The following is a 27982-nucleotide window of genomic DNA, read 5'->3' on the forward strand; positions in this document are numbered from 1 at the left end:
GCTGGTAGACAAGTTGTGGAGTTTTGATTTTGGTAGTTTACGCAGAGTGGTTTCCATCAATTTGTATTCATCTGACCATGGTGGGTTTATTGCCTTTTTGTGATGGGTGGTTTGATTGGTAGACCAAGTTCTTTTGCATATTGCAATGCCCTGTGCACGACGGATGTTTTTGGGTTTTGCCTTTTTCTTTTTAATATTTTGGAGACAATTGATTTTAGTGGAGATTTGTGGCAGAGTAGGATGGGTTTCATGGTTTTGGAGACGCAAAACTCGGTTCTGATATCAATTGCCATCAGTTAGACTAGAGGTTGTTTTGGATGGGGGTGGTTCGAAAAGCACCTAGTGCTGACCTGATGGCAGAGTGGTAGATGGTTTTAATCGGTTTTAGAGAGGATGTCGAGCAATTACCGTAAAAGCGCTTAAAATCGTGAAGTGGTTGCAATTAAACTTGTTGCTCGATAAACTTGTCGAGTGAAAAGATAGCGCCAGTGTATTCACACCACGAGTGGATATTGGTGAGTAAGTGGCCAATATTTGTGTGTCATTGTTAATCTTTTAAAATATATGATAGTCCTCGGAATTAAACTTCGCTTAAGAATAACTAAATTTAGTTTGTTCAACGCTACTAGGAACATAATCACTGAGAGTGGTGAACCCTGATTTGATTTTTCCAGTGGTCATGAAATTTACGCAGTAATTGATGATCTTAGGACCTATTTTCCAGACTGCAGTTGGTCCACAACAGAATGGATACCACTTTTGTCAAATGCTTTTGTGAAATCAAGTGAGACCGCTGATAAGTGATTCTTCGTTAAAAGGGAAGAGGATATCAAGTGATCTGAAACAAGTGGTGCAATGATTTTATCCAGCGTCTTTGCGAAGGAAGAGATAAGGGATATGGGACGATAAGAGTTTAATGATGTTTTGTCTGTATTCGGTTTGTGAATTGGTATAATTCATAATATTACGGAATGAAGTTATTTGGAATATTGTTGAAGTGCTCAAGTAGTCGGAGTTTTACTGCTGGATGAAGGACTTTTAATATTTGGTGGGACAGCCGATCGAGGGCAGGCGATTTTCCTTTTTGGTTTGAGAGAGTTAATTTTTAGTTCCAGTGAGGGGTGGGAGGTTTTCAACGCGGTAGATTTTTCCATGCTTTGGATTTCTAGGAGTTTGGATTGATTTCCGAGGTGAATATTTCCAGGGAGATTCGTTTAGCTATTTGGCTTTTCTATAGTATAGTCTAAAAATAATAAAGTGTTTTTTTTTTTAATTTTTTAAGTGTTTGAAGATGAGTGTTCCACCATGGTACGTGCGTTTTGAATGTATATTAGGTGTGGATTGCGGGATAGAAGAGTTAGAGCCTTGGTTAGTTGTAATGCTGGCAGTTTCCTTGTTGAGATTGTGGCTTATGGGCCGTTAAAGGTGAAAGTAAATACTGGCTTTAACGTATTTGTGCCAGTTTGCTTCATCCATTTTGAATTTAGGTAAGGTAGGGGTAAAAGTAGAGTCAAATAATGTTGTAATGATAGGAAAGTGGTCGCTTCCAAATGTACTGGATTCGATGAACCAAACAGATTCGAGGGCAAGGGTCGCAGATGTGAGAGTAAGATCGAGACAAGGACCACTAGAAGCGGTCTCACCTACTGATCTAATATCTTTCCCTTTCTCTTCTCGATATTCCTAAGTTGTATTCCATACCCAGTTGCAACGTGAGTGAAAAGTGGCAACGCACCGCCGTTCTCTCTCGCTGCCAGAATCTCGCAAAGGACAGTTCTATAGCACACGTGTATTTTGTAAAACCTAAGTTAACAAGTCGAATGTGAATAAAGCATATCATCATACTATTTAAGTCAGCGTTATCTTTTCTAAAAAGAGGACCCTGCCATTTTTGGGGGCTCAACCGGGATATAGCCTACCATTTGACAGAACTTTCATCTTGGCAAAAGCACGTGGAGTGCGTAAGCGGAGAGCTGGTGAAATCGAGCAAATCGGCTAGATATCTTCAAATTGTCATAAGCAATTTGGCTGGAATGTGGTCGCTTTTGCAAAGGCAAGAACTTGGAGAACTAGCGGACGCAGTGCTGGAAGGACTACGAGTCAGCGGATCGTGGCGGGGGACATAGAAGAAGCAGCAGACACGGGCTGGAAGCAGTGAAGATACAGCGATCAAGCTGCAAGCGGAAGGCTGGAGCACAGATCTTGGCAGCAGACGAAAGCATCCAGAAAGTTCCAGGTGAGCTTGGAAGTCTTCATTGTATGTGTGACGCTGCAAAAGCGGGAAGCGTGGGAAGGAAAGACGACGACGAACAAAAGCGACATCATTGAGCGAGTGGCTGAACTTTTGGCGGAGTGTTGCCGGAAAGTTAATTTCAAGTCGTTTGTAAAGTAGTGGGGTAACATTGGAATCAAGCAGTTCCAGAGACAGGGTGGTTAATCTATTTACAATTTGCTTTTGATACTAAACTTAAGAAAACATTGTTAAATCTTAATAATCTACATGACAAGTTGTAAAATGGGGAGAAGCGAGATCTTGGCACTGCGAGTTGAAGAGTTGCGTCGGAAGTTGTCGGAGTTGCAATTGGGTACGACTGGATTGAAAGCGGAATTGCAAGAGAGGTTGTTGACCTACTACGGTCTAAATAACGATGGTGAGTCGGAAACGGAGGATAATGGTGAGGATGGTCGATCAGTAACGTCCGCAGAAACCACTATAAAGCGGACAAACGCAGCAGGTTGGCATCAAGGACTAGGAAATGAAAGGCAGAGTAGATCATGGTTCACGTTGAAAGATGTAGAGGGCAGTGTTTCGCAGTTTTCTGGGTCGAGTTCCCCAAATATAAACCAATGGATGGGAGAGTTGGAAGATTGTGCAGCTACAGTTGAGTGGAACCCTTTACAGTTGTTTGTGTATGCAAAACAGTTGCTTAGTGGAGCAGCAAAGATGTTTGTGCGTAGCCAGAGGAATATCAAAGACTGGGCAAGCTTGAAATCGGTTCTGGTGGAGGAGTTCGGAATCAAGTTATCCTCAGCAGAAGTTCATCGCAGGTTGGGGAAACGACAGCAGCATAAGGGTGAATCCTTACATGAGTTCCTTTATGCACTTATGGAAATTGCAAAGCCCATTTGTTTGGAGGAAGACAGTTTGATCGAGTATTTCGTTGAGGGTATCCCAGATGCTAGATCAAATTAGGCAATGCTTTACCAGGCCAGAAATCTCAAGGATCTTAAGTTCCACATCGACGCATATCAAAAATCACGTGGATTATCCAAACCAGTAAACAAGTATGGTTCGCAGGGTAGCAAGGCTGTGCACGACACAAAACAAGATTCGGTCCCGTGAAGGAGAAATGTTTCAAATGTGATCAAATGTGATGTGATCAAATGTGTAAAGCAGAAGTACAGGTCAAAACAGAGAGACCAACCAATGTCGTCCAGGACGATAAAGTCGTTTCACAACCATCGCGTAATCCTTTCTTCGAGCTTGGAAATGAAATCTGTGATTTGCAGGAATTCAGAATTCAAAGGACTTGTGGACACAGGTGCTGAACTGTGTTTGTTGCGTAGGCGTGTGTTCTTGAAGCTAGGCGTTGGAGTTGGCAGTCCGATGGGTCGTCAGAGAGTTTTGACAGGTATCGGTGAAAGTCAGGTGCTAACATTCGGAAGCTTCATTACAAACGTCGTAATCGATGGAATCGACATGTCGGTCGAGTTTCATGTCATACCAGATGACGATATGAAGTTTGACGCAATCTTAGGCACAACAATCTTAAACAGTGTTGACATGATGGTAACCAAGACTGGCACTATATTTTCGCCAACAGTTCGAAATGTTCAGCAAAGACCAACGACAGGATCAGACGATAGCCAGGCAGGGCAAAGTACTTGCATGCAGCTAATTAGTGAATTCGAAAGTCTGTACATGATCAGCATGAAAGACTCTAAGACAGTCTCGGCAGTAGATTTGGAGCATTTGACTCATGATGTAGCTTCTGAAGTGGAGTCATTGATCGATAATTACAAGCCAGGAAGAAATCTCACTTCCCCAGTCGAGATGCAGATCTTGTTGACAGACGAGTTGCCTGTTTTCCAACATCCGAGATGATTAGCTTATTGCGATCAGAAAATTGTCGATGACCAGGTTCAAGAATGGCTAGAGGAAGGGATAATCAAGCCTAGTACATCCGAGTTTGCTTCGCCAGTGGTGCTTGTAAATAAGAAGAACGGGAAAAAGCGCTTGTGTTGCGATTATAGAAAATTAAATGAAAAGATTGTCCGAGATAACTTCCCAACAGCTCAAATGGACTGTGTGATCGAAGAGCTACAGGGTGGAAAAGTTTTTACAACTCTAGATTTGACTGATGGCTTTTTTCACGTGCCTGTTTCGCCAGAATCCCAAAAGTACACATCGTTCGTAAATCAGAGTGGTCAGTATGAGTTCCTGTTTGTACCCTTCGGTATAACAAACTCTCCAGCAGTGTTTACCAGGTTTATCATGGCGGTTATGCGGGATTCGATTAAGAACGAGGATGCAGTTGTATACATGGACGATGTGATAATTTCGAGCAAGAGTATCGATGAGGGCGTGCAGAAGTTAAAGCGAGTTTTGGAAGTGGCACAAGGAAATGGCTTGCGCATAAATTTGAGTAAATGTCAGGTGTTGAAGAGCAAAGTTAACTTCTTAGGCTATGTCGTTGAAAACGGTACCATCAAGCCAGGTAATGAGAAAACTCAAGCAGTTGCTGATTTTCCGATTCCGCGCGACAAGAATGGAGTCCAAAGATTCCTAGGTTTGAAGTCGTATTTCCGTAGGTTTGTGGAGGGATACGCCGTAATTGCCAAGCCGTTGTCCGACATGTTGCGCAAGGAGGTGAGGTTCGAGTTTCAAGACCAGCAATTAGCAGCATTTAAAAAGCTAAAAGAAGCGTTAATCAGTGGACCAGTTCTGAAGCTCTATAATCATTCGCTTGACACAGAAATTCATACCGATGCATATAATTTCGGATTTGGAGCCGTTTTGCTTCAACGAGATCCCTGTGATAACTTGTGGCATCCAGTTTTCTATATGAGCCGTAAAACCAAGCCATGTGAGGAAAAGTATCATTCCTATGAACTGGAAGTGAAGGGAAGAAGTTTAAAATTATTAAAGACTGTAATGCTTTTGCCATGCCCATGAAGAAGAAGGAGATTCCGCTCAGAGTGTCTAGATGGGCGATGTACCTACAAGATTTCGACTACGAAATAGAACAAAGGTCAGGTGCTAGGATGAGACATGTCGATGCGCTGAGTAGGGTGTCATGTTATACGTTGACTGATAGTTTGTTTCATCGTTTGCGGGAAGCACAGCTTTTAGATGATTGGATGAAGGTGCTCAGAAGTGTCGTTGAGACCAAAGGCTATGAAGACTTCTACATAGTGAACGAAGTTCTGTTCAAGAATCCTAACAAAGAGTTGCTAGTAGTGCCTTCACTCATGGAAACTGAAATCATCCAGAACGGTTACAAGCAAGGACATTTCTCATCCAAGAAATCTCAGGATTTGATTGAGAAGTCGTATTATATTCCGAAGCTTAAAGATAAAGTAGCTCGAGTGGTCGATAGTTGCGTAGAGTGCATCGTTGTGAATGCGAAGGCTGGTAGGCAAGAAGGGTTCCTTACACCAATAGACAAAGAAGACAAGCCGCTCGTCACATACCATGTAGATCATGTTGGTCCGATGGAGTTAACCAAAAAACGATATAATCACATTTTCGTAATTGTAGAATCCTTTTCCAAGTACGTATGGTTGTATCCTACACGAAGTACAGGGGTTGAAGAAGTAGTGACTTGCTTGGAGCGCCAGGCTGTTTGCTTTGGAAATCCGCTTAGGATAGTTTCAGATCGTGGAGCTGCATTCACATCCCACCTGTTCAAGGAGTACTGCGATAGGGAGAAGATCCAACATTTGCTGATAGCAACAGGCGTACCAAGGGGAAACGGACAAGTAGAACGCATGCATAAAATAGTTGTTCTTATGCTCTCAAAACTAAGCCTTGAAAGCCCAGGGTGCTGGTATAAGCATGTAGGCAAGGTACAGCAGATCATAAACAACACTGAGACAAGGAGTACGAAAGTTTCACCATTCAAACTGCTAACAGGATTAGATATGCGTATCTCAGGAGATGTCCAGCTCAGGTCATTGATACAGGATTGTTTGATTACAGAGTTAGATGAGGATCGCGACAAACTGAGGATGGAAGCAAGGGAGAACATTCAGAGTATCCAAGCGGAAAACAAGAAAGCTTTTGATGCAAAAAGAAAGGTAGAAAAGAAGTTCGAGTTAAACGATTTGGTGGCTATTGAACGCACCCAGTATGGTACTGGTTTGAAATTGAAAGGAAAGTACCTAGGGCCGTATAAAGTAGTCAAAGTAGGAAACCATGGAAGATACGAAGTTGAAAGGGTAGGAGAAGGTGATGGGCCGTATAAGTCATCAACCGTCGCAGAGTACATGAAGGCATTCGGGACGAATCCTGCGTCAGGAGGGCCGATTGTGGGATGCGGTACTGGAGAGACAAGGACCACTAGAAGCGGTCTCACCTACTGATCTAATATCTTTCCCTTTCTGTACTCGATATTCCTAATTTGTATTCGATACCCAGTTGCAACGTGAGTGAAAAGTGGCAACGCACCGCCGTACTCTCTCGCTGCCAGAATCTCGCAAAGGACAGTTCTATAGCACACGTGTATTTTGTAAAACCTAAGTTAACAAGTCGAATGTGAATAAAGCATATCATCATACTATTTAAGTCAGCGTTATCTTTTCTAAAAAGAGAACCCTGCATACATCTTCAAGGTTGTTATGGGAGCAGTTTATTTTGAAGGTATACTTGGAGTGGATTCTAGAGCAGAGAAAGTCAAAATCTTGTAGAAGGTGTGTTAAATTGAGTTGTGTATTAGCAAAGCAAGGCCTGCAAAAACATTGCCAGCAGAGATAAGGTTATATATAGCGTAACTGATTGGGTTGGGAAAGTTTCTAAAGGGTATACGGTTGGTTTCTTGTAGACGTATATTTTGTGGTATTTTTTTTATCAGGAGTTGGAGTTGCTTGTAGTGGTTTAAATAGACTTTCGTATTCCATTGCAGTATTGAAAGGGTCATATTATTTAGACCGTAGCCACCGTAGAGAAAACCTTCGTTGATGCTTCGCGGTTGTTTACTTTTTTGATGGCTTTGATTGCTTGGATTTCCTCGTATTTTCGTTTTGTGCAGTCGATGCAACTTAAGTTGTTGGTACATGACTCTCCCAGCTCGAGATTGAGGTGGGCTGAAAGATGGATGGATGGATGCCCGATTCGCAGGCAGTTAAAGCAACACATTATCGGTGGAATGTAAGTGCGTACCTTAACAAGTTCGTAACCAACGTAGACTAATTCTGGTAAATTTTGTCGCGAAAAAGTAATTATAATTAAGCTTGCATAGTATAACCTTCGTTATTTTTTTAAGCTCGATTATTTTTTAAAATTTTAAGTTCTTCAGATTTTTTTCGGTTTTAATTCCATTAAGTTCTGGACAGTATATGACACCTTTTCAGGTGGTTAACGATCGATGCTCTGAGACTGTTACGGGAATGTGACCAGGGATAATTTTTAACTGCAGAAGTTTTTTTGTTTGGGAGTGTTTTTGGTTTTTAACAAAATATTTTCATCTCTTAACTTCTTGCATTCATCTACTATTCCTTTGCTTGGGAACAACAAGAATCCCACTTTGAAACAAGTAGAATACAATATCTGTCCAGTTGGTTGAAATACTTTTGAGACAGATCATCAGGTTTTTTACGTATATTAATATTAATATTAATAATATTTATTGTATTGTGCTTTAAGTTCGCAAGGACCATTGCTATTACAAAAAATGATCCTAATACAATTCACTCCATTTTTTATTGACTTGGTTCACGCAAAGAGAAGAGTTTGCTCTGCGTACAGTCTTAAGCTATTTTTTGTGGTTTATTGGGACTTGGTATTTCACAGGGTTGTGGATGTTCAGCATCCGCAGAAAGGCCCACAAGGTCCGCAGCAAGGTTCACAAGGTCCACAGCAAGGCCCACAGGGTCCACAGCAAGGCCCACAGGGTCCGCAACATGGGCCACAAGGCCCACAGCAAGATCCACAGGGTCCACAGCAAGATCCGCAAGGGCCGCAGGGTCCACAAGGTCCGCAGGGACCGCCGCAAGGGCTACAGGGTCCACAGAATCCGAGGGGTCCACAACACATGATTGGTCCGTAAAGTTCTAAGGCAAGTTCTTAGATAACCTTTTTTTATTAAATCTTTCGAGTCTATTACTTACTCTAAACCGAACAAAGAAATAACTTAAGACAACCAACAAATTTTGGTGTTACCCGGCCGAAAGGTTAAACAAGAATGATGGAATACTGAATTTCACACTGGGACTTGAATTTGACAACTGAAATAAATGTTCCACAGCTAACTAGATTCGAAAATATTATTCGGTAGATCACTTTTAGCTCTGAGAGATCACGTTGGCCATGAAACTCCGAGTGACTGCTGTCAAGAGTACTTTCGAGCGCCTGTATCTAAAATTACTCAGTTCTCCATTACATATTCGAAAGTGAGCACCTAAATTTTCGGTGGTTTCAAGTTTCTTCTGGATTCCGGTTGTAAAAGTACTTAGAAAAACAAAATCATGTACATGTACGTCAACCCAAATTACGTCTTAGTAGGGGTACGTATATCGGTCATAAGGTCTTTTAATTGATTTACTTGAATATTCATGTTTTTCAGGGCCCCTGCTGTGGTGGATGTGGCCCTTGTTGCGGTGGATGTGACCCGTGTTGCGGTGGGTGTGGCCCCTGCTGTGGTCCTTGCGGAGGATGTGGACCTTGCTGCGGCGGCACCAGCAGTTTTTGCGGTTGCGGTCCTTGTTGCTGATGACCGGGAAGACCATGGGGTTACTTGAGGCTGCCATGTGAATCTCGAAAATTAAACTGTGGGAGACAGCAATTTAGTCTTGTTTCTTTGGGAACTCTGGGGGAGAGCTTGTACGTTATATGTAAGTTGATTGGTAGATCACTAAATCGCCGGCAGGTTTCGAATCCTTGGGCTGGGTTTTGATGTATCTTGTAGCCATTCTTCAACCTTTAAAAGATTACGAAGTAACATAGGGAAATATCTCAAACCTTTGATTTAAGATACCCATATTTCAATGAAACAAACACCTTAAATATTAATTTGTATTTATATTTTCAAAAGCTGATAGCATTCAATCAAATCTTTGTATGAGGCATCGAGTAGATCAGCTTGTTCCAGAAGTTCGGGTGACTCCTCTCCAGGTAGGTGTTAAACACCATGTAGGCCCTCAGCTCGCTGTCCAGGCTATCGAAGTTCTGAACATCAGGATAAAGGACGACGATCAGGCGCTTGCAGCGATCCTTTGAGGTGGCATGAAGGGCGAGCCGGAACTCCAGTCGGCCCCAGGTGGACCGCATGAAGTTGTCGGTCATCAGGATGATGATCCGCCGCGAGTCCCTGACGGACTTGCCGATGCAATCGGGAATGGATTCGCCCGCCAGCCAGTCCCGCAGGTAGAAACAGAGTCGGAACCTGGGCCTGCCCCGTTCCAACTTGTCCACGAACTCCTCCACCAGTGCCTCGTCCTTGTGGGTGAAGGCCAGGAAGGCATCGAACTTCTTGGTCTCATCGAGTTCTCTTCTGGCGGCCAGACTCAGACACACATCGTGTTCGTAGAACCACATCAGTAGTGGCTGTCTGAAGCATATCATAAAGTTAATGGCAATGACAACGGCTGCTAGGGAAATCGCAAGAGCCACATAGTAGGCGAAAGCAGAAGGGCATATAATATCCTGCTCTACAGAAACCAGTTTCTCCCCACTGCTGCAGTTTATCTCTGTAAAATCGATAATGTTCGAGGATATACTTTTCATGAAGTTTATGTTTTCCAAATCCTGGCAAGAACAAGACAAAGGATTGTCACGCAAGAAAAGCTGTAGCGGAGAGGCTGGCGACCTTTTCCCGAGGAAATTGAAGTTTTTTGGGGTCAGTTCCGTTATATTGTTGTTCCGCAAGTCTACATAGGTTACTTTGTGGCTCAGAACGGGGATGTTTAGGAGTCCTTCTCCTCTGCAATCAACTATAAAGGACGACCAGGTCGAGTTATCCCAGCAACAAACGCACTCATTGGGACAATCCGCTCGAGATATATTGCAACGGTTCAGAGTAAGCTTGTATTCAAGCGGTTCGTGATCCCTCAGAAAAGAGAGGATTGATCTTGATTTACAGTCGCAATTCCATGGATTCCCTGACAACTTAATTTCCATTCGTTTTTTGTACCGTTTTAGATAATCAATCACATCATTATCAAGGGCCTCCAAACTATTGTTGCGTAGGTCCAAATATCTAAGATTCTTTGGGAGCTCATCGATGGTTACTTTGGAAATATTATTACTTGATAAGTGCAGTTCTAACGGGGTTGATTTGTTCTGATTTTGTATCAGTGAATGATTTGAAGGGACCATACTTGGAAAGTAGTAGAGAAATCTGTTTCTGCAGTCGATTTTATTACTTTTGGTAGTGCGGTTGTAACAGCAATCACATTTATAGGGACAGGCTGCTGTCATATGATGATGATAAAAGGGATCATGTTCCTTGTTAACAAATGGTAATTTCATGTGCAACCATTCCATATACTTATAGATGCTCATAATTTTTTTCATGTCGTCAATTTTTTGAGTCATACTTGGCACCAACTGATCTTCATGGATTAGGAAGTACTTTTGCTTTATTTCACCAAGCCTAAGAAAGTGCTGCCCTAAATACTTAATAAACCCTTCAGGTGAGTCGGGCGACAACTTTATAAATATAGGTCGAAGCTCACGCTCTGGCATCCGTATGATAGATTTCAGATGTTTAATCAATTGCAATAAGAGCTCGTCATTACAGTGGACAGTCCAATAATTGCCTGTCTGTTTGAATATGGCTACATTCTGTATAAAATTAATTATTTCTCTGTTCATTTCATTTATGTCGTTAAAGCTAATGTCAAGGTAGTCTAATTTTTTTGGGAGATTATGAATACTCAAGCTGGACAACATGTTCCAGGAAACATCAAGTTTTTCTACCATATTATATCCATCTAAAGATATGTTTGGTAATTGACGTAGGGAATTATTGGAGAACAATAATTTCACTCCTCCGATAATGGGAATAGGTAGGGGAGGAATTTCAAAGAGAAATCTATTGCTGCAGTTTATAGACAGTTCCAAATCATTGTAATAATACTTGCAATCGCAAATTTCGGGGCATTTAAGGCCATTAATACCACGAGTAAAATTGCAAGTATCTTGTGTGCATATTAAGCCGGTGAAGTTTTCATGTGGTACATACTTTCTGACTTTGATCAATTTAAGCCTGGGAAAGTGTAAGAAATATTTTATATCCACCTCGTCGTTTAAATCAAGTACCAAATGCTCCAGTCTATTCTGAAGGGTGCTGAAAGTGAGTAATTATTTAATTATTATATACTAATTAATTGATTACGCACCTTAAAAACATGAAATTATTGATTGTACAGTTGGAGAGCACTAGCTTTTGTAAATTAACCAACAGGGCAAAAGTCTTAGTGGAAAAGTTAACCAATTTAAATCCTGTTAGTGTTAGTGAAGTTACTCTTGACATTCCTTTAAAAAACCCATCTTCAATTATTAGATCTTGATTTTCAGTTTCGTCGTTTGCGTTAATTGCAATCTCATTTATATTATCCATTGTCGGCTTCATGTAGTCGATTATTTCATCCATTCGTGCCAAATTGCTTACTTTTATTATTAGGGATTTCGGTCCGTGCCGGTAATGAACATTTCTTTCTAATGCTTTAAAGGAGCTCAGTTGCTTTTCGAAGCGAGATACTTTCTCAACACCAAGCTGTCGGAGGTAATCCACTCCACGTATTCCAGGATTAGAATCTGACACTATTAATTCTTTTAACTTCACATTGCTTTCTTTGTTGATTGGGGTGAGGTCAGTGATATTTGGATCGGCACTGCTCCACTTAACTTCTAAATATCCGTCATTCAGAATCAATTGATATGCGTTGGTAAGAATAAAATTAATATCTTCGTTGTCGCAAGTCTTTTGACTAATTGTGTCGATGCAGGTGGCATTACAATACCATTTACAATAGTCGTCAGGAATTGTTTGCAAGAGCTTTCTCCGGTTAGACGGATGTGGGAGAACAAGAATTATGTGTATCATTATTAAAACAATAATAATTCTACATGCAACCATTTCTCGATGCAGAAACGACGAAAGTTGGATTTAAACTGAGATTGCCACATCAGAGCTTTAAAATATTGCACTCAATTTAAAATTTAATGGGTCCCAAAACTTCCATTATTATTAAAAAAAAAAAAGCATAAAATATGTTAACTCGACTGCGAATTACCCGGTCCTAAACAATTTTTTACATAATGTTTTTAAAAGACATACAAATATTGAAAATTTCTTGTTGTTTTTTTTTTAAATACTTGTTGGTTTTATTTTGTATTTAAAAGAATTCACTAAAACGGCTTAGCCAGGAATTGAAAATCGGCATATTAAAAATCCCATAACACAAAAATGTACAGAAGTCTCTATAATGCTCCAGTTTGTTGTACTATTTTTAAATCGTAACCCAAGAGCGATAAGTCGCAGGTCTGCCATAAGTAAATATTTTGTTACATAAAAAGTAATAAAGCCTTAACCAAATTGATAAGTGTGTGATTTATAAAAACATTCCCAATTTGATATGTCAAAGCTTTTTAGAGTGTTGGGGACTACTTCAAAATAAAAGTGCATTAAACCAAGTGTATAACATCGTGAGGAAAAGATATGAGAAATACGCGTAAAGCCACTTATTTTACCCGATTCCTTTGCCTGATAAGTCTGGAAAGAGGATAGAAAAGGGCAAGAGTATTAGAGTAACCACCATTTAAACCACATAAATTCCTTGGCATTACCCACTTTTGATAAAGTACTTGAGATATGATCGAAATTTTTTTTAATTAACACCACTAGCCCTTGCCTCACCTTGGAAGATCTACAGAAACCAATAAGCTTACACGAACAAATCAAATGAGTGTAGGCCCTGTGGGTCTTTTGCTGGTACTGCAATTTAAATAATGCATCAAATGAATTAAGTTGCCAGCCAAATGAAGACGACAGCATTTTCCTGCGTCTGGCGGAGGTGGGTGCGAGGGCAACCGGGGTAAATGAAGCAAATCCTTCGGCAGCTGCAATAAAAATCGAATCATGTTAACAAAGGAGTGAAATGAAGCGCAGACAAAAAGCCAAGCAACTAAGATGGCGACCGATTGTGAGATTCGTATGGGAAAAAGTGAATACAACCCAGCCAGGCAATAGTTCTTAGAAATATTTTCGGGGAAAACTGAGCTGTTGAATCGGCAGAGGTGGGGCCCACGTATATGTGTGTACGGGGCTTTTGTGTGTCATAGATATATCGTTTGATCCGTCGATACAGGAAACACGCAGACACACAGGATGGCAATAAAAGTGGTAATGATGTGGCACGAGGCGAGACAAAAAGTACATTCTCTTGAGCGCTCCGGAAATGAGACCGGGCACTCGAGCTGGAAAGTCGTCGACGGCGACATTCGCTTAGTAAATAATAGTTTACAAAAATATCGGTCCTTGGGAGGCATCCACTGCTTCCAATAATGCATAAATTATTTAAGAATAATAAGAGTTGTAAATTATATTAATAATACCCATTTACCCCTTGTCAGATACGTCGTGCATTTGGCTTTAGTCGATGACCCCAGGACTTGCCGCGAATGTTATTCAGCCCACCACATTTAAATGCGGCAGCTTAATTTTCACCTGCACGGATGTGACTCGAACACAAATCACGTTGCAAAAAGAGCAGGTTCTGGGGGCTTGGGGGTTGGAGGTTCCGAGCTAAATAAAACATTATAGGGGTATGTCATCTAATTAAATATATCCGTGTGTAATTCTGTAGTTTAATTTCCACAAATGCGGAAAACTAAAATACGAAACAAGCCAGCACATGTGGCTGCCAACAGTGGAGGCCAAAAGTATTTATTGCTGTTAGTTAATTTCGAGTGCAGTAAGGTTTAACTTCCCAACTCCCATCAAATGATTGTGGGTCGTTATCCGAACCTTTTTTAACGCCAAAGGGTGCCTAACTTACCTGGAGCACTGTATCTGCGCCAACAAATAAGCACAAACGGCAGACGTGCTCCGTCGAGGGTGGATACACACAGAGACTCGGCTTCCGGCGGAATATTTCAGTTGAAAATTTTTAATGAGCTCGAAATTGTCGCAGTAGATTTTGCAACTCACCATGAAAAATCGGAGGAAAAATGTAGAGGGAAATAACATGAAATCAAATAAATGGTGGTGGGCACTTTCGGTCCCGCCTACTTGGCTGTCGCTTCTAATAAAGGTAAACTGGCAAAAGTATGACTACATATGAAGCACAATCACTGTTTTATGGCCTTTCTTTTTGTTTTAATGTAAAAAGAAAAACGGCATCGCATTAATCAAATTAACACGTGAATTTAACCCTTTGTGCTGCCCGGCAGGCTAATGTAATTCGGTTTTTGGTGTCAATACCATGCGTATGCCTTACGGATAAATCCCAGACATATTACATGAGTCGGTGGCATTACAGGATATGGCTCGCATTTATATTTTATGTACGGCTGGTGTGTGCCACATATATTTATGTACAAGTGGAGTCCTGACGGATATCATCCACTGGAAGGGTAGGGATTTTGCGGCGGCGGCAAGCCCAGTAACAGACGCAAAACCAACCTCTTTCTGTCCGTCTGGCTTCACGCACTTTGGTTGACGTTTCGTTTTAATTTCACAGATTTACTTGTAACGTTCTGCTTGATGAACAGGGTGATAATGACAACGGTGATGAGTACAACCTTGACGCAGGAACAAAGTATGTTCATTCAACAGGGTTGGAACGTAGGTTGTGCAGATTACTAAATTATATTCATTTCTATTACAGAAGAAAATATATCAATTGCAATTGGATTTGAATTTCTTACAAAAGGTCTTACGTTTTACTTCACAATCTCATAACTCAGTAACTCATTATTTTCAGATGCATTTGAAAGAACCACTTAAAATGTAATATATGAATGAATCGACTAAGTATTACTGACCAACTTGAATTACTTTTCATTATTATTAAATTCCCAAGGACATTTCAGCCCTAAAAAAGTCCTCTTTCAGTGGAATGTCTTTAACGAACAATTTCCCGTTTCCTACTTCTTACGCTTGGAGTCAGGCCAATCAGACCCTTCCTGCACAACGATAAATCGATCGCTTTCCGATTCACGTATTAAAATCAAACCCAACCAACCGATGTATAATTAAATAAAAACGGAAATTAATTTGTCAAAACGATGTCGCTGGAAGGGTCTGCCCTGGGGAACGAAATAGGTAATTAAAATTATGGACACATTCAAAGAGCAACGAGTGTCGCTTTGCTTTAAGAACGGTGTCCGCTTTTAACCCAGCAAAGGCGAATCTGTTTCAGGACCCAATCCTCTCTAAAATCTGCTGCAGTGAAAAGTGTGGATACAATCTGCCCTGCCATCTCCGTTTGGTTGGCTGTTCAAAGCCTAGCCGAGGCATGAAAAATGAAAATAATTTTTCAGAAACTGCCAGCTATTGGGAAATCCCCCCAGCAGTGTGCGTATCATCACAGTTCGGCTGGTGGTGCTTCGTAGCAACGATTGCAATAGGAATGGCCAAGCTGGAAGCGGATTCAAAGGCACTGTTTCGGTGCGTTTGAGTATTATGCCGCTGAGCTTAAATCCACAATGGTTCGGTTATGAGCCGAGTTCCCTGCGCCCTTGGCTGCTTCATCAACATCCAGCTGGACTTTCCCCATCCTATATATTCCTGCAATATCGCGTTGTATTTGGCGCTTTGATGCCGTGCATTGTTCAAGGAGCCGCGGGCAAGGGACGCCGATCTATTGTCAACGCTGCGTATGCTTTTTTATTCAGCACCCACCCAGTGCTTTTCGAACAGTGCTATTGCGTTTCGCCAGTTTAATTGAGTCTAGAAAATCAAACAGGTTTCGCAATCAACAAATTTAAAAGTCAATCGTGCCACACAAAGGGTCCAGAAGTATCCCCGCTTTGAAGGGGTAAGTAACTTTAAAACTCAGCCAGCAAACAAATATTTTGGAATTTTTCTATTAATTTGCAATGTCAACAAATGATAAGCATGTTAAGTTGGCGTTAAGGACTATTTTCATTACAGTATTGTCAGAAAGTTCCAACTACAATCGTAATGTAATGCGGAAACTAGATATTCTCATTTTTGGCAAGGCCAGCTTTCTTCGAAGATTCCAATGCTTTTTTATCCCATCTCGGCCAGATGGACTACATCATTTGCCAATTACGCACACTGTGCTGCCATCTTTCAGAATCAATAGAGTCGGTGGAGGAAGACTGCAAAAAATGGCAGCTCGGCGTCAGCTTAACACCTTGAGGTTAAGCCCGAAAGTACAAAACCATCAGAGGCAGCAGGAAAAACGCATGGCAACATGTGCAATTTAACCTTAGACACGCACGTCGGACGGATGGCTTTGAACAAAAGATACAAAAGGGATCGGGACTGGGACTGGGAATGGAATGCGAGTGAGAAGGGGACTCGGGTGGGGAAACAAAAACCGGTTGGGCCAAAGGTAAGCAAGGAAAGAATGAAACAATTTAGCCAGCACTTAACCGTTTAAACCCCAACTGAACCGAGTGCACACGTTTGACCCAGGAGCGACACAACGAGGACATGTGGGAATTGAACGGGGCTGCAGCTCAAAATTCCATTGGGGGTGTTGTAAGAACAAACAGAACACGGGAATGGGAACGGGAGAGGAGCCCCCAAAAAAAACCACGCAGGGCTTAAATTTATAACCAGCGCGAGCTGTGGCGGGGAAAGGCGTTGGGAGAATTCGGTTTTCGGGGGCGGCAGGACCAGTGTGGCATTGTGGGCGTGTCCAACAAGCACGAAAATGAAAGCCGCAGTGAAATGCATTTTGGAAGTTGCCTTGACGCTGACCAAAAAAAATAATAAAGAAAGCGCGCTCGGATGCACTCGAAAAAAGTAAACCTTTTTAATGAGTTATTAGGTATTTTATTTGGCAAGTCCTGGTTAATTCGTGATTTTCTTTTAATGTGAATACCTATTTAATTACCTCTCCAAATAACTTTTTTACCAACATATTTCATCATCATACTTATTGTCATCGTATTATTTAACACATAGCCTTTAATGTCTTACGCATTATAAACAAAACCTCCTAATCAACCATTTTAAAATAAAAAAAAAATTTAATATAAAAATAAGCCTAACAATATTTGTTGATCTTTCTTTAATGTACTACTAAGTCATTACTTAGGGGTTCTCTAACTTACAATTACTTATGAATCAACCTGTTATTTTTTTAAGGATTTAATGAGGTAGACCTCAGATTTCTTTAAATATTTCTCCCTGTGTGCTGTGTGAAAAAAGTTCGCTTGGTTTTGTGTGACGGCGACGATTTGAAGCCGTGACCCCGCGCAGTATGCAATGCACTTTTTTGTTACGGGTCTGAGCACCTTCGTCCTTCGTCCTCAGTCCCTTTGCCAGCCCCAACCCTTTGCTGTGCCGGTTTGATATACAAACTGTAAAATGGCAGTTCACCTTAACTGGAAACTCAACTGAACTAAACTCAAACCAGCTGAGCTGTTTTTGCCGCTTTCGACGACAACATCACACACAAAAACTTGTCACATGTGCAACGCAACATTTCCGCCCCGCCTGCAGCCCGAGCTCTCGTCCCATCCCTCGATGCCCCTCTTTTTGTATGCTTTTAGTCGAATTTCAAATGTTGCTTACTCTGCTGGACATCTGAAGTTGGACGTGCAGGCGACCAGGGCCCGCTTTCGCCCCGAAAAAGTAACTTAAAAGGGCAATCTGCTGCTCCTGCTCGACCATTATTAAACTGATAAATTTGCAAGACCCACAACGTGTCGTATCAGTTACTTTCAACACGCCGGCGGACGGAGTGCCTCCAGTTTACAGCGCGGATTTCATCCATACAACATCATCTGTTCGCGTTAAGTATCCGCAGCAGTTGCCACACTCGGCTATTACTTACGAGCATTGTGAAGCCAGCGGATTGCGGGCTTATCCACTGACATGTTCCATTCCCTCAAATAACCATCTTTTGCACTATCCCAACAGTGGTGTGTAAGTAACGCCACAATTCAACAACAAATTGCATTAAAAGCTTATTCACTAAACTGGTGTAAATTGGTCTTTTTCTTGTAAAACATTTATTAATATCAATGTTCTAAATATCTATTTTTTAATCACCTGGCAGTGATAAGCCCAATGTGCTCGCAAAGTTTTATTGCTCTCACCATCCGCGAACACATATTAATTTTAGTTGTAGAGTGTGCGTGTTTTTTGGGGTTTTTGCCATAGTTGAGCTGACAAAAAGCACGTGATTTGCTTATTTGAGGAGCTCAAACTGGAGCCAGCGAGAGGGGAGGGCGGAGCGAAGGGGAAAGGACACAGGTGTGCGACAACCTGATTTGTTTCGCTGGTTAGTGAGCGTTAGTTTCGCAGATTGCATAACTCGCTGGAATTTTATGGCAGCTGTTGAAAATTATAGCCCAAGCACGTTGGAACTTAAAGGCAAGTGAGCTTAATTTCACCGAAATACGATTGTATTGCTACCAACTGAAATTCCAAATAGAAAACTGTATAATATCACCCAATGCGTTTATTGCTCACCGACCTAACGAATATCGCAAAGCGGTCCCAACTATTTCATGCGTAGATTTTCCAATCGAAGGTGAGAAGTGACTCCCAAGCTCAGCTCCCTGACAACTGTCAGTTGAACCCAAACTAAAAGCGAGATAAAATTACAGAAGCCCGCTCGAAGTACAAAGTACGAACTACAAATGCGAGACTGCAACTAGAATTCGATATCAAAGCTTTAATTTCCCCCCCGGCTGCCCCACCTCCACTCGTCCTGCATGGCCTGTTGGCTACTTATTGGCACTGAGAAATTCTCAGCTCGGCGAGGCTGCTCGAACTGCTCTTGCCAGTTGTTGTGGCATGTTGCACGCTGGTCGGGGCGAACACAGAACGCAATGTAAGACAGGCCAATAGACAGCCAGACAGGGACAACAATGTCTGTGGGCCAGGACGACCAGGACCACGGACCATGTCCAGCAGCCAGCAGCCAGCTCACACGGATCGGAGTTTATGTGTTAGCCAGGGTTTTTGCTCGCTGGCTGGCTCTCCTTATCGGAAACAAGCTTATTCCGTTCAATGAACTGAAAAATATTGTTTACCTCTGGGCTTCCTGCAAGTTGCTCAAGTTGCGTATGCGATTTGGACTTTTTTCCTTGGTTCGCCCCGCCCCCTCACTGCATTTTGATTCATTTTCATCGCAAGACCATAATTGTCATTAGGGTAAAAACATCGCTGCCCGGGCAGACTGAAAAAAGCCATCAGCGAAGTGCAGACAGGTGAACGGGTGTCAAGAATTTGCACTCTCCGTCCGAGATTTTCAATGAGTTTAATGTGTGGTGGGAGACCGCTGCCGCACAAGTTTTAAGTCCTCGGACACTGGAACACTTTTATGCCATTTGGCGCGGACACGGAAAGGGTTAAACCGAAACTAGGAAAAAGTTTGTCCCCTTTTAAACATGACATTTGACATATTTCAGCAAAAAAGTTGTGCTGCCGCCGCATTTTCAACCCTTGTCAATTAGGCTGACGCGGCGTATGCGTAATGCGTGTGTGTTTGTCTCTTTGTGTTTTGGTCAGTGAAATGTACGCAAAAATCGAGACGGCAGCAAAAAGTTTTGCGTTTGAGCTTAAACTTTGGCCCGCAAACGAAAAATGCGTGTTCCGGAAATTCGAGAGTCCTTTGTCAAAATCTGAGACAATTTGCCAAATGCACGAGTCCCAAAACGGTATCTTTTTTGCCTAATGGAATTTAAGGGAAATTAATGGGATGAATAATAAAACTGATGGGGATACCTCGTTGGTGGTTTGTATTCGAAAGTGTTTTTTAAATTTAATTTAATCATCATTAATTATGTTTTCGAGTCCATCCAGAAGTTTAAAAACCATTGTGAAATATTTGAAAGGCTTTGTATTAAATTGGTTGACAAATTACTCAAATATTCGAACATATTCGATGTTGACACGGCTACAAAAAGTGTAACAAACTCAAAACTGCCATCTTAAACTATGTGCTACGAGAAAGTGGCATGAGTACAGCAATCAACACTTGTCATAAAATGGCACCATTTCCGCAACCTAAGTATCCTGTGTGTTCATACACATGTCGGGTGCTTTGTTTTCGACGAACAGCTTTATCTGGAACGATAATTTTATTGGACATTAAAAACATTTACGTGCCACGACATCAACGCCAGTCATATGATATTAAAAAGCCATGCCAAAAAATATGACATAAGGCATAAAACAAAGGCACGGAGCGGGACGGCAAATTCTCTGGTGCGTGTGTCGGTAATGACGGGAAGGAAGGCGGCGAGAAAAAGTTGGTCAATGGAGGACAAGTATCGCATATCAGGCCCATCAGTCATAAACTACCCGAGGAAACGGAAGAGCCACTCGCCCCTGACTGTGCTCTGTGCCAAACATGACGTAAAACGTAAATGATATAAAAAGCTATAATGTTCTGTTACTTCCACGATAAACAATAACAAGTATTTTTGGCTAAACACAGACAGCGCCGAAAGGACGCTAAGTAATAACTCAGCCAAGGGCGTGCCACATGCAAGGACCGCTGGCAGGACATGTGGGGACTTCTTGACTTGGCCAATTGCTGCACGAGGACCCCAAAGATGAGAAAGCCGCTGTGCTGCCTTCGTGTGCCGCACATCATGAGGGGCTACGTGACATTGTGGCGAGTTCTCCGCTGAAGACACAGAGGTTGACCCAAGTAGTTAGCCCCCACAAAAAGTTACAGGACAATACAAATGAATTTGAAATTATCAATTTAAATGTACAATTATTAACCAAATAAGGAACTTATTTTGCTAATTTATAAAGTAATTACGGAAATTATTTCCATCAAAAAGCAAATGTTGAAACGAGTATGAAATTAGTTTACTATAAATTGTACCTCTTACTATTACTATTGATCACAACTAAGCTAAAATCATTTCAAGTGAGTCTTCTTCTTGTTAGGAATAACTTGAGATCTTTAAGATTTTAAACTAAAAACAGACAAATTACTTTTTTATAAATACACCACAAATAGGAAAAAAATATTTAAATATTTACTTTCAACTAAAAATAACACTCATTGTGTTTTTTTCAGGGTTCTGTTCTTACAAATAAATTTTAATTCAGTCAGCAAACACAAATGATTGCAATGCTAAAGGGGATACAAACCACTTTGATGTTAAACGAAAAAATGCTCTTTATCTCTGTAAACATGATGTCGAATTTAAAATAAAATAAAACTTAACGACTATTGGTTTTCCAGAGCGACGTTTATATTGCTGTTAATTTTTCCCCAATGCCAGCCATTTGTTTATGGTCTAGTCGGTTTCTTACACACGGTCGCGAATTTGAATATTTGTGGCTACCCCTTTCCTTCTTCCAAAACAATACCAGAACGCCTTTGACTTTATGGGAAAAAGTTTGCGAGCGGCAAGTCAAGCATGACTTTCGGACGCAGACGGCACGTAACGAAACAAAATAAAGTATACGCACTGAGGGCTGGGCCGGCGATGATGAAGATGGCAATGATGATGATGGGAGTGGCGACGACAGCCAATGGCTGCTCAGGCGTGCAATTTATTTCAGTTGGGCAAACAACCAAAGCAGCCAAAACTGTTAATAGAATTTCATACACGTCCATTCGAATTACTTTGGTAAATTTTTAAAGTTGCATACATACGAATAAATAAATCAATTAAAGTGGCCCGAAATTGCGCGGATATTCATGAATGAAATTCTATTTTTCTATGAATTTCACACGAGGCTTCCGGTCAGTTTATTGGCTTTATTTAGCCATTATCGCCGTCGCCATATTTTGCGGAAAAATCCGCTGATACAGTTGGAGATGATGTCGCCTGGTAATGGAAATGAACAAACAGATTTATGTTGCTGCCATGTGTTTGTTCGACTGCGGTTGTTTATTTATGCGATAGTCGCGGCATTATTGAAATATAATAGATTCCCGCCGCAGGTGTGACAATGGGCCCCTCACCATTGTTTTCCCGCCCTTCCGACCGCACTTACAAGTTGTCGGGCCCACAGAACAGGCCTCCAATAACTTAGCCCGCCCTTTCCCACCGCAAAACACGGCATCTGCCGAGGGCAAGTTCCGTTCCGGCATCATTTCGCCAGTGTGGTTATTGACAAATGTATTTCCAATCGCTTGCCAGCGCCCTTTGCGCCTGATCCACCTGGTACGCGGCCTTATTACAACTTTATTCCCGCGATGTCTCGCCCCAGTGTTTCATTGGGCCGCAATAATTTCCGCTCAGCCTTTGCGATTTTTTCCTTTTTTTGGGGAAGCCTAACACTTCATTGAGGTCGGCCGGCATGTGCGTATTGTTTAACCCACATTTTCCCTCTGCAGGTGTAAACGAATGGGTAATGCAGCACGTGCAAATGAATCAGGAACTGGATTTGTCGGAGGGATTTCTCTATTCGGGCATCGGTATTTTCCGAATAACTTTGCAATTCCAGAGGAAAATTGCTTTTATTCCATTTTGTCGCTAACAAGTTTGTTTAATTTTTGATTTCGCCGGCAATAAAAACAATCAAATATTCACAATAAATGCTGAGTTATAGTTCGAAAGTTTAATATATCAAATGCAGGGCTGGCGCGCGAGCATGCAGATGTCTGTGCAATCGCGCTGCCACCGCCGCGTATACGTAATGCCAATGTTTGTATGAGTTGCGGGACGGCAAACTACGAGAACTAGTTACGGAATTGCGCTCTTTTATTTTCCACATTTTTATTGCACATGTTTTGTCTCCCTTTGTTTGCTCGCCGTGTGTCCTGTTGGTGCTGCAAAAAATCACAAATAAAAGCAACCAGGCCCAATATTAAAATCTATCCGATGAGAGGCAAATAGAAGAAGGAGTGCCACAACTAAAATGCAAATAAAATTGTATTAAATTTTAATGAAATATGTGAAGATTTATTTACCTTTTGTTTGTGGAATGTTACTGATAGTAAATGCATATTTAAATTAGTTGATAACGAAATAAATCAGTTGCGCAGAGGATGCACTTTAAAGGCTCTGAAAATTGGAATGCCGTTTTTTCTGTGGTTTCCACTGGCATAGACAACGCGCAGCAGCCATTTTTGCCACCCACCGAGATGAAACATTTCCCAAATTGATCCGTACGGGCGGAGAAAAAAAGGCTCAGCAATTAAATCGTATCAACAGACGCATATTTTTGGGGGTGTCAATCACAAAATCGGAGCCTTAATTAAACGTCACACACAGATGCAGCTGGCGCTCGTGCAGATCTTAAACCGGGCCAGAACAGCATAGCCATTCGCCGAAAATTTGCATAGCAATTCAATTCAATTTGAATTTCACTTTCTTGCCCCATAAACTCCAGAGGCTCTATTAGCAAGTAAATGCGTAAGCAACAATTTGGGGTTAAATAACTGGCCAAGGAGCCGGTCCATGATTTAAAGTCCTGCTGCAGCCGCTGCAAGGGGCCATAAATCAAACGAGAGCTTCTTTTTCTGGGGGCGGACCTCTCCGGAGCAGTTTCAAGGAGGCGAAGTGAGACTCCGAGGACCCCTGGCTGTCGGCTAGTTCCTTCTGGCCAACAATAACTTAATTGCAAAGTCATGTTTGCATTGTGGTCAGGGCGGGGGCAGGATATGGGATGCAGCATCCTACCTATCTCAGTTGTTGTTCTCCACTGCGGTGAGTACAGGACCAACACAGAGTACACGCCCGTAAACAGAACAAGCCCGGATGTGGGCCACTGGATTACGTCCCTCTTCAGGTGATACTCCAGATTTATGATTAGGGCGGCTGCCTATGTGTCAACTGGGGAAAATTTGTATTATTAAATCTGATCAGTGGGCTGTGTACTCCCATCATATTATTACTGCAGACTAATGCAGCAGAGTGACAGCTGCTGTCCGAAGGATTAAACCTATGCTATTGACAAATAACTCCGAGAAACTGAATAACGCACTTTGCAGGCGACAGGGAGGGCCTGTGAATCACACAATGCACCTAATAAAAGAGTCAATAAAGCCTTTAATTGTTTTTGATTTAATTACAATGTGTGGCATGTTCAGGAATTCGAGGAATTATTATGTTTACTCACCAGCTTTATTATTCAATCATAAAAGTATTTTCATTTTATATGTTGCAGAATTTCGAATTGAGAATTAGAAAAACTGTTTATTTTAAAGCATTTCATTAAATTGCAAACAATTAATCAGTTTTTCTTTTTTTATTTGTTAACTATTGAAATATTTGTTACTAAATTATAAAAGCATTTACTTTGAATAGTTTTTTGTGCAGAATTTTAGGTTCACAATTATTTTAAAGAATTTTATTAATAAACATGCAATTATTTCATTTGTCTGCTGTGTTCCCTTCATCCATGTTACTTATCAAATGGTTAGCTCCAGATCCCTTAAACAAAAACCCCAAAACCAGAATGAGTGCAAACTGCTATTAGCAGCACGTTTAAACCAAATGCATGCGAGATCGCAAAAAGAGTGCGAATAAATATAAAATAAAATAAACATTTGGCCGGCTCTTCCACGCCGTTGTTGCTGCACATGCTGGCCGTCAGGCCATAAACTTTAAAATTGAGCCAGCACAAAAACGAAGTAGCAGCGTCCCGGGCAAGTTTTAGTTTTATTGTCATTTCAATGTATTTCCGCACTTTTAACCGCAGTCGGATTTGGATTTGCAGTCGGAGTCGGAGCCTCAGCCGGAGTCGCTCTCGCAGGCTCTGACCCGGGCATAAAAAAGGGGAAAAGGAAAAAGAATTATTTCAAGCAGTTTCGAAGCCATAAAAAACTGCATTTGGCAGCCGTTGCCAAAAACTATGTACGTGTGGATTTGTGCACAGAAAGGCAGCAAAGCCAAAGCCTCGATTCTCGATTTCTGCTCTCTACATTTTCATCTATGCTGAATTTTCATATTTTTGCCCGGCGCATGGACATTTCTAACATTTGCTGCACAGATTTGCGTGCCAGCGACATATTTAAAATGTTGAAAATTATTTATAATTAAAAGTTGGAGGCCAAAAGTTTTTGCTGTCCCCACCAGCCCCGGGCGAGACTGTTCCGCATTTGGAGAGCATTGCCATAGTCATAACCACTTGACCGGCTCTGCTGCATTTGGCTCTCGGCGGCGAGCAGAATGTTTTAATAAAAATACCTAAGGAGTGGCCGAGCGACCCTCGGGGCGTCCGCTTCAGTCAGCCGGACAGGAATGATTGTTATTTACGCAATGGCAATAATAATTCCCATTTTTACACCGCACACGGCTTTGGGGAAAATGGAATATCTCTGTGCGTTTCAAAATTCCAAAGCCGAGTCGAGACCCAGGCGATTTTCACTCTTTAAATAATGGCCAAATTGTGGCACTCAGAGCTGCCTTCCGGCCAAGTTCATGCATTTAATTTCCATGCAATTGACTGCCCCGCCCATGCGAAAGTGACTTATGCTAAGCATTTCTGCGCCCCACTCCGCACCCCTTTGGCTGTCCAATAAAAGTCAATAAGCGTCTCGGAGATATGTGCATTTTTCAATTACGTATTTGTATGCAATGCCAGCATCCACAACAGCAGCAGCAACAAAGAGCACAAATTCAAATGACATGGGGACACAGGACTACCAGGACGCACAAGGACGAACGGTCCGCTGGGTGGCAGAATGGAGTGGTGGAGGGGCGGGTGGCAAAGCAGGAGCTATCGCTACACGAAAACCATGTCTTTCATTATGTACGACAAACTGGCTGACACGGGCGGCTAATAACGACCACGATGCACACAACAGTCGGTTGGGGACACGACCAACTGGACTGACTCACTAACTGACAAACGGACCAGCTGACTAACCGACAACCTGACGGACCTACCAACTGACCGACTGTCCGACCATCACACAACAATAAAGAACACCAACTTGCGGACTGACCCAATCCTAATGGCCAAGCCAATGCAAATTGGCAGTCCACGAAACTAAAAAGCAGACTCGATGGAAGCTGCAAAAAGTAAAAGCTGAATTGGTGCGGGTCAATAAGCTTGGTTTTACACAAAGAAACGATGGAATATCAAACTGAAGTTAAGAATCTTTTATACGGTTTTTGGAAAGTCAGCTGGGTGGAATATTTGTTTAAGTATCTTTTGGACACGATTGAGCCTTTTAAATCTTTTAATACATCTTTACGCTGTTGAAGAATTTCAGTACCCATAACTCTATTGTTTGATCGTTGTCTTAATTATGCTTATAGTTTTGTCAATACCGTTACAAAACGTCACCATTTTTAAATGACAATTAAATAAAATAAAACCTAGTAAAATGGTGATTGACCGGAAGTTTCTGCTGAAAAAAATATTTTTGAATTGCGGACATACCACTCTTCTTTTATTTTCTGTGTACTCCTGCTGCTGCTTTGCTTACAGCGAAATCGAATTAGTATTAGTCGAAAACAAAATTAAGAAATAAAATGCTCTCGTTGGCCCTGACACAAGCTGCAGAGCACATCCTCCGGCAGCCCCCAGCCTCTTCCACCTACACTTCCGCTTCCTGCAGGACTTCCATTACCATTACCACTTGCGCTGGCTGCTCCTTCAGCTCGCCTCCGTCCACATGACTGGCCAACAAAACTTTAAATAAGAACCCAGCTGCCGTAAGCCGAGTCTCGAACTTCGGTTCGTCCGCTGCAAGGGCCAAGTCAATGGACTTGGCCAAATCCGGAGCCCATTTCTCGACCCTTTCGGGTCTATTTCTGAGCGCGCTTAGTGAAGCGTGCCCCTTTGGTTTGGGCCAAAGTATTTATTAAGTGCGGAATCTGGGTCGCACCACGGCAACGCAGAGATGCCGATCAGAAAGTCGATTGCAGAAGTCCGGATCCGGCTGACAGGCGGCGCTGTCAATGCAATAAACTTGTCCTGTGGATATCCGTGTCGTTGAATTTATAAACCGTATGCAGGAAGCTGCATATTTTATTTATTAATATGAATTACTAGCAAATATAAAGCATAAATCATGCGGCACACACGGAAGAGGAAGGCCTTTGTGCCATGAACGTGTCATCGTGCTTTTTTGTCTTATTAAACTGTAATTAAAAGCAGGCGATAACTTTAATAAAATTAACATTTTAATTAATACAAGCCAGGCCAAAGGAGGTTGTGATACTGCGGGAAATACCCCAATATGTATTAGCCAAATAAACCAAGACAGTCTATCCATCCTAAAAGTGTCAGCAGCTTATTAGGTCGTACAAATGATTAGTGTTTCCCGAACTGGCAATCCCACCCACGGAAATTTGGCCAAGTTCCACTGCTCCCGCTGCCTAATCGTGCTCGTTAGTCCTTGGATGTAGCCGGGATTTGAGACCGGTTCATGGCTATTACTGGCTCATTGTGTTATTGTTGTTTTAAATGCGTTATTGTTGGCCGAGGGAGCAAACAGGCGCATTAATAACCAGAGCCATTGAAAGGCCATGTCATCAAATGAACCAGGACAAAACCTCATCCTCCAGCCTGGTCCCCGTCCTCGTCGCCGTCCTCGTCCTCGTCCTTGTGCTCCTCGTGGTGCGGATGATGATGATTGTTTATTTGTGCACAATGACGTTGAAACATCATTAAATGGCCAAAAGTCCCGCATTTACAGTTACGACTGACAAAAGCCGACCTGCACGAGTCATTTGCTG

General features: G+C 41.9%; 3 protein-coding genes across 3 annotated transcripts; 1 reads left to right on the forward strand and 2 right to left on the reverse strand.

The window, feature by feature from the left end:
* Window positions 1–7902: 7902 nt before the first annotated feature.
* On the reverse strand, window positions 7903–8967 carry LOC108027012 (uncharacterized). Its single transcript, XM_017098210.2, has 3 exons — window positions 8763–8967; window positions 8329–8369; window positions 7903–8271 (listed from the first exon to the last, which is right to left on the reverse strand). Exons 1-3 carry the CDS (start codon window positions 8965–8967, stop codon window positions 7969–7971), a joined length of 549 nt encoding a protein of 182 aa, XP_016953699.2. The 3' UTR covers window positions 7903–7968.
* A 298-nt stretch (window positions 8968–9265) lies between these two features.
* LOC108027011 (toll-like receptor Tollo) lies at window positions 9266–12266 on the reverse strand. Its single transcript, XM_017098209.1, has 2 exons — window positions 11560–12266; window positions 9266–11507 (listed from the first exon to the last, which is right to left on the reverse strand). The coding sequence occupies exons 1-2, from the start codon at window positions 12264–12266 to the stop codon at window positions 9266–9268; spliced, it is 2949 nt and encodes a 982-aa protein (XP_016953698.1).
* An 8030-nt stretch (window positions 12267–20296) lies between these two features.
* On the forward strand, window positions 20297–21049 carry LOC127011562 (uncharacterized). The gene is made up of 2 exons (XM_050888876.1): window positions 20297–20739; window positions 20815–21049. The coding sequence occupies exons 1-2, from the start codon at window positions 20505–20507 to the stop codon at window positions 20934–20936; spliced, it is 357 nt and encodes a 118-aa protein (XP_050744833.1). The 5' UTR covers window positions 20297–20504; the 3' UTR covers window positions 20937–21049.
* The last annotated feature ends 6933 nt before the right edge of the window (window positions 21050–27982 follow it).

Source organism: Drosophila biarmipes, chromosome 3R (genome assembly GCF_025231255.1).
Source record: "Drosophila biarmipes strain raj3 chromosome 3R, RU_DBia_V1.1, whole genome shotgun sequence".
Lineage (NCBI taxonomy): Eukaryota > Metazoa > Arthropoda > Insecta > Diptera > Drosophilidae > Drosophila > Drosophila biarmipes.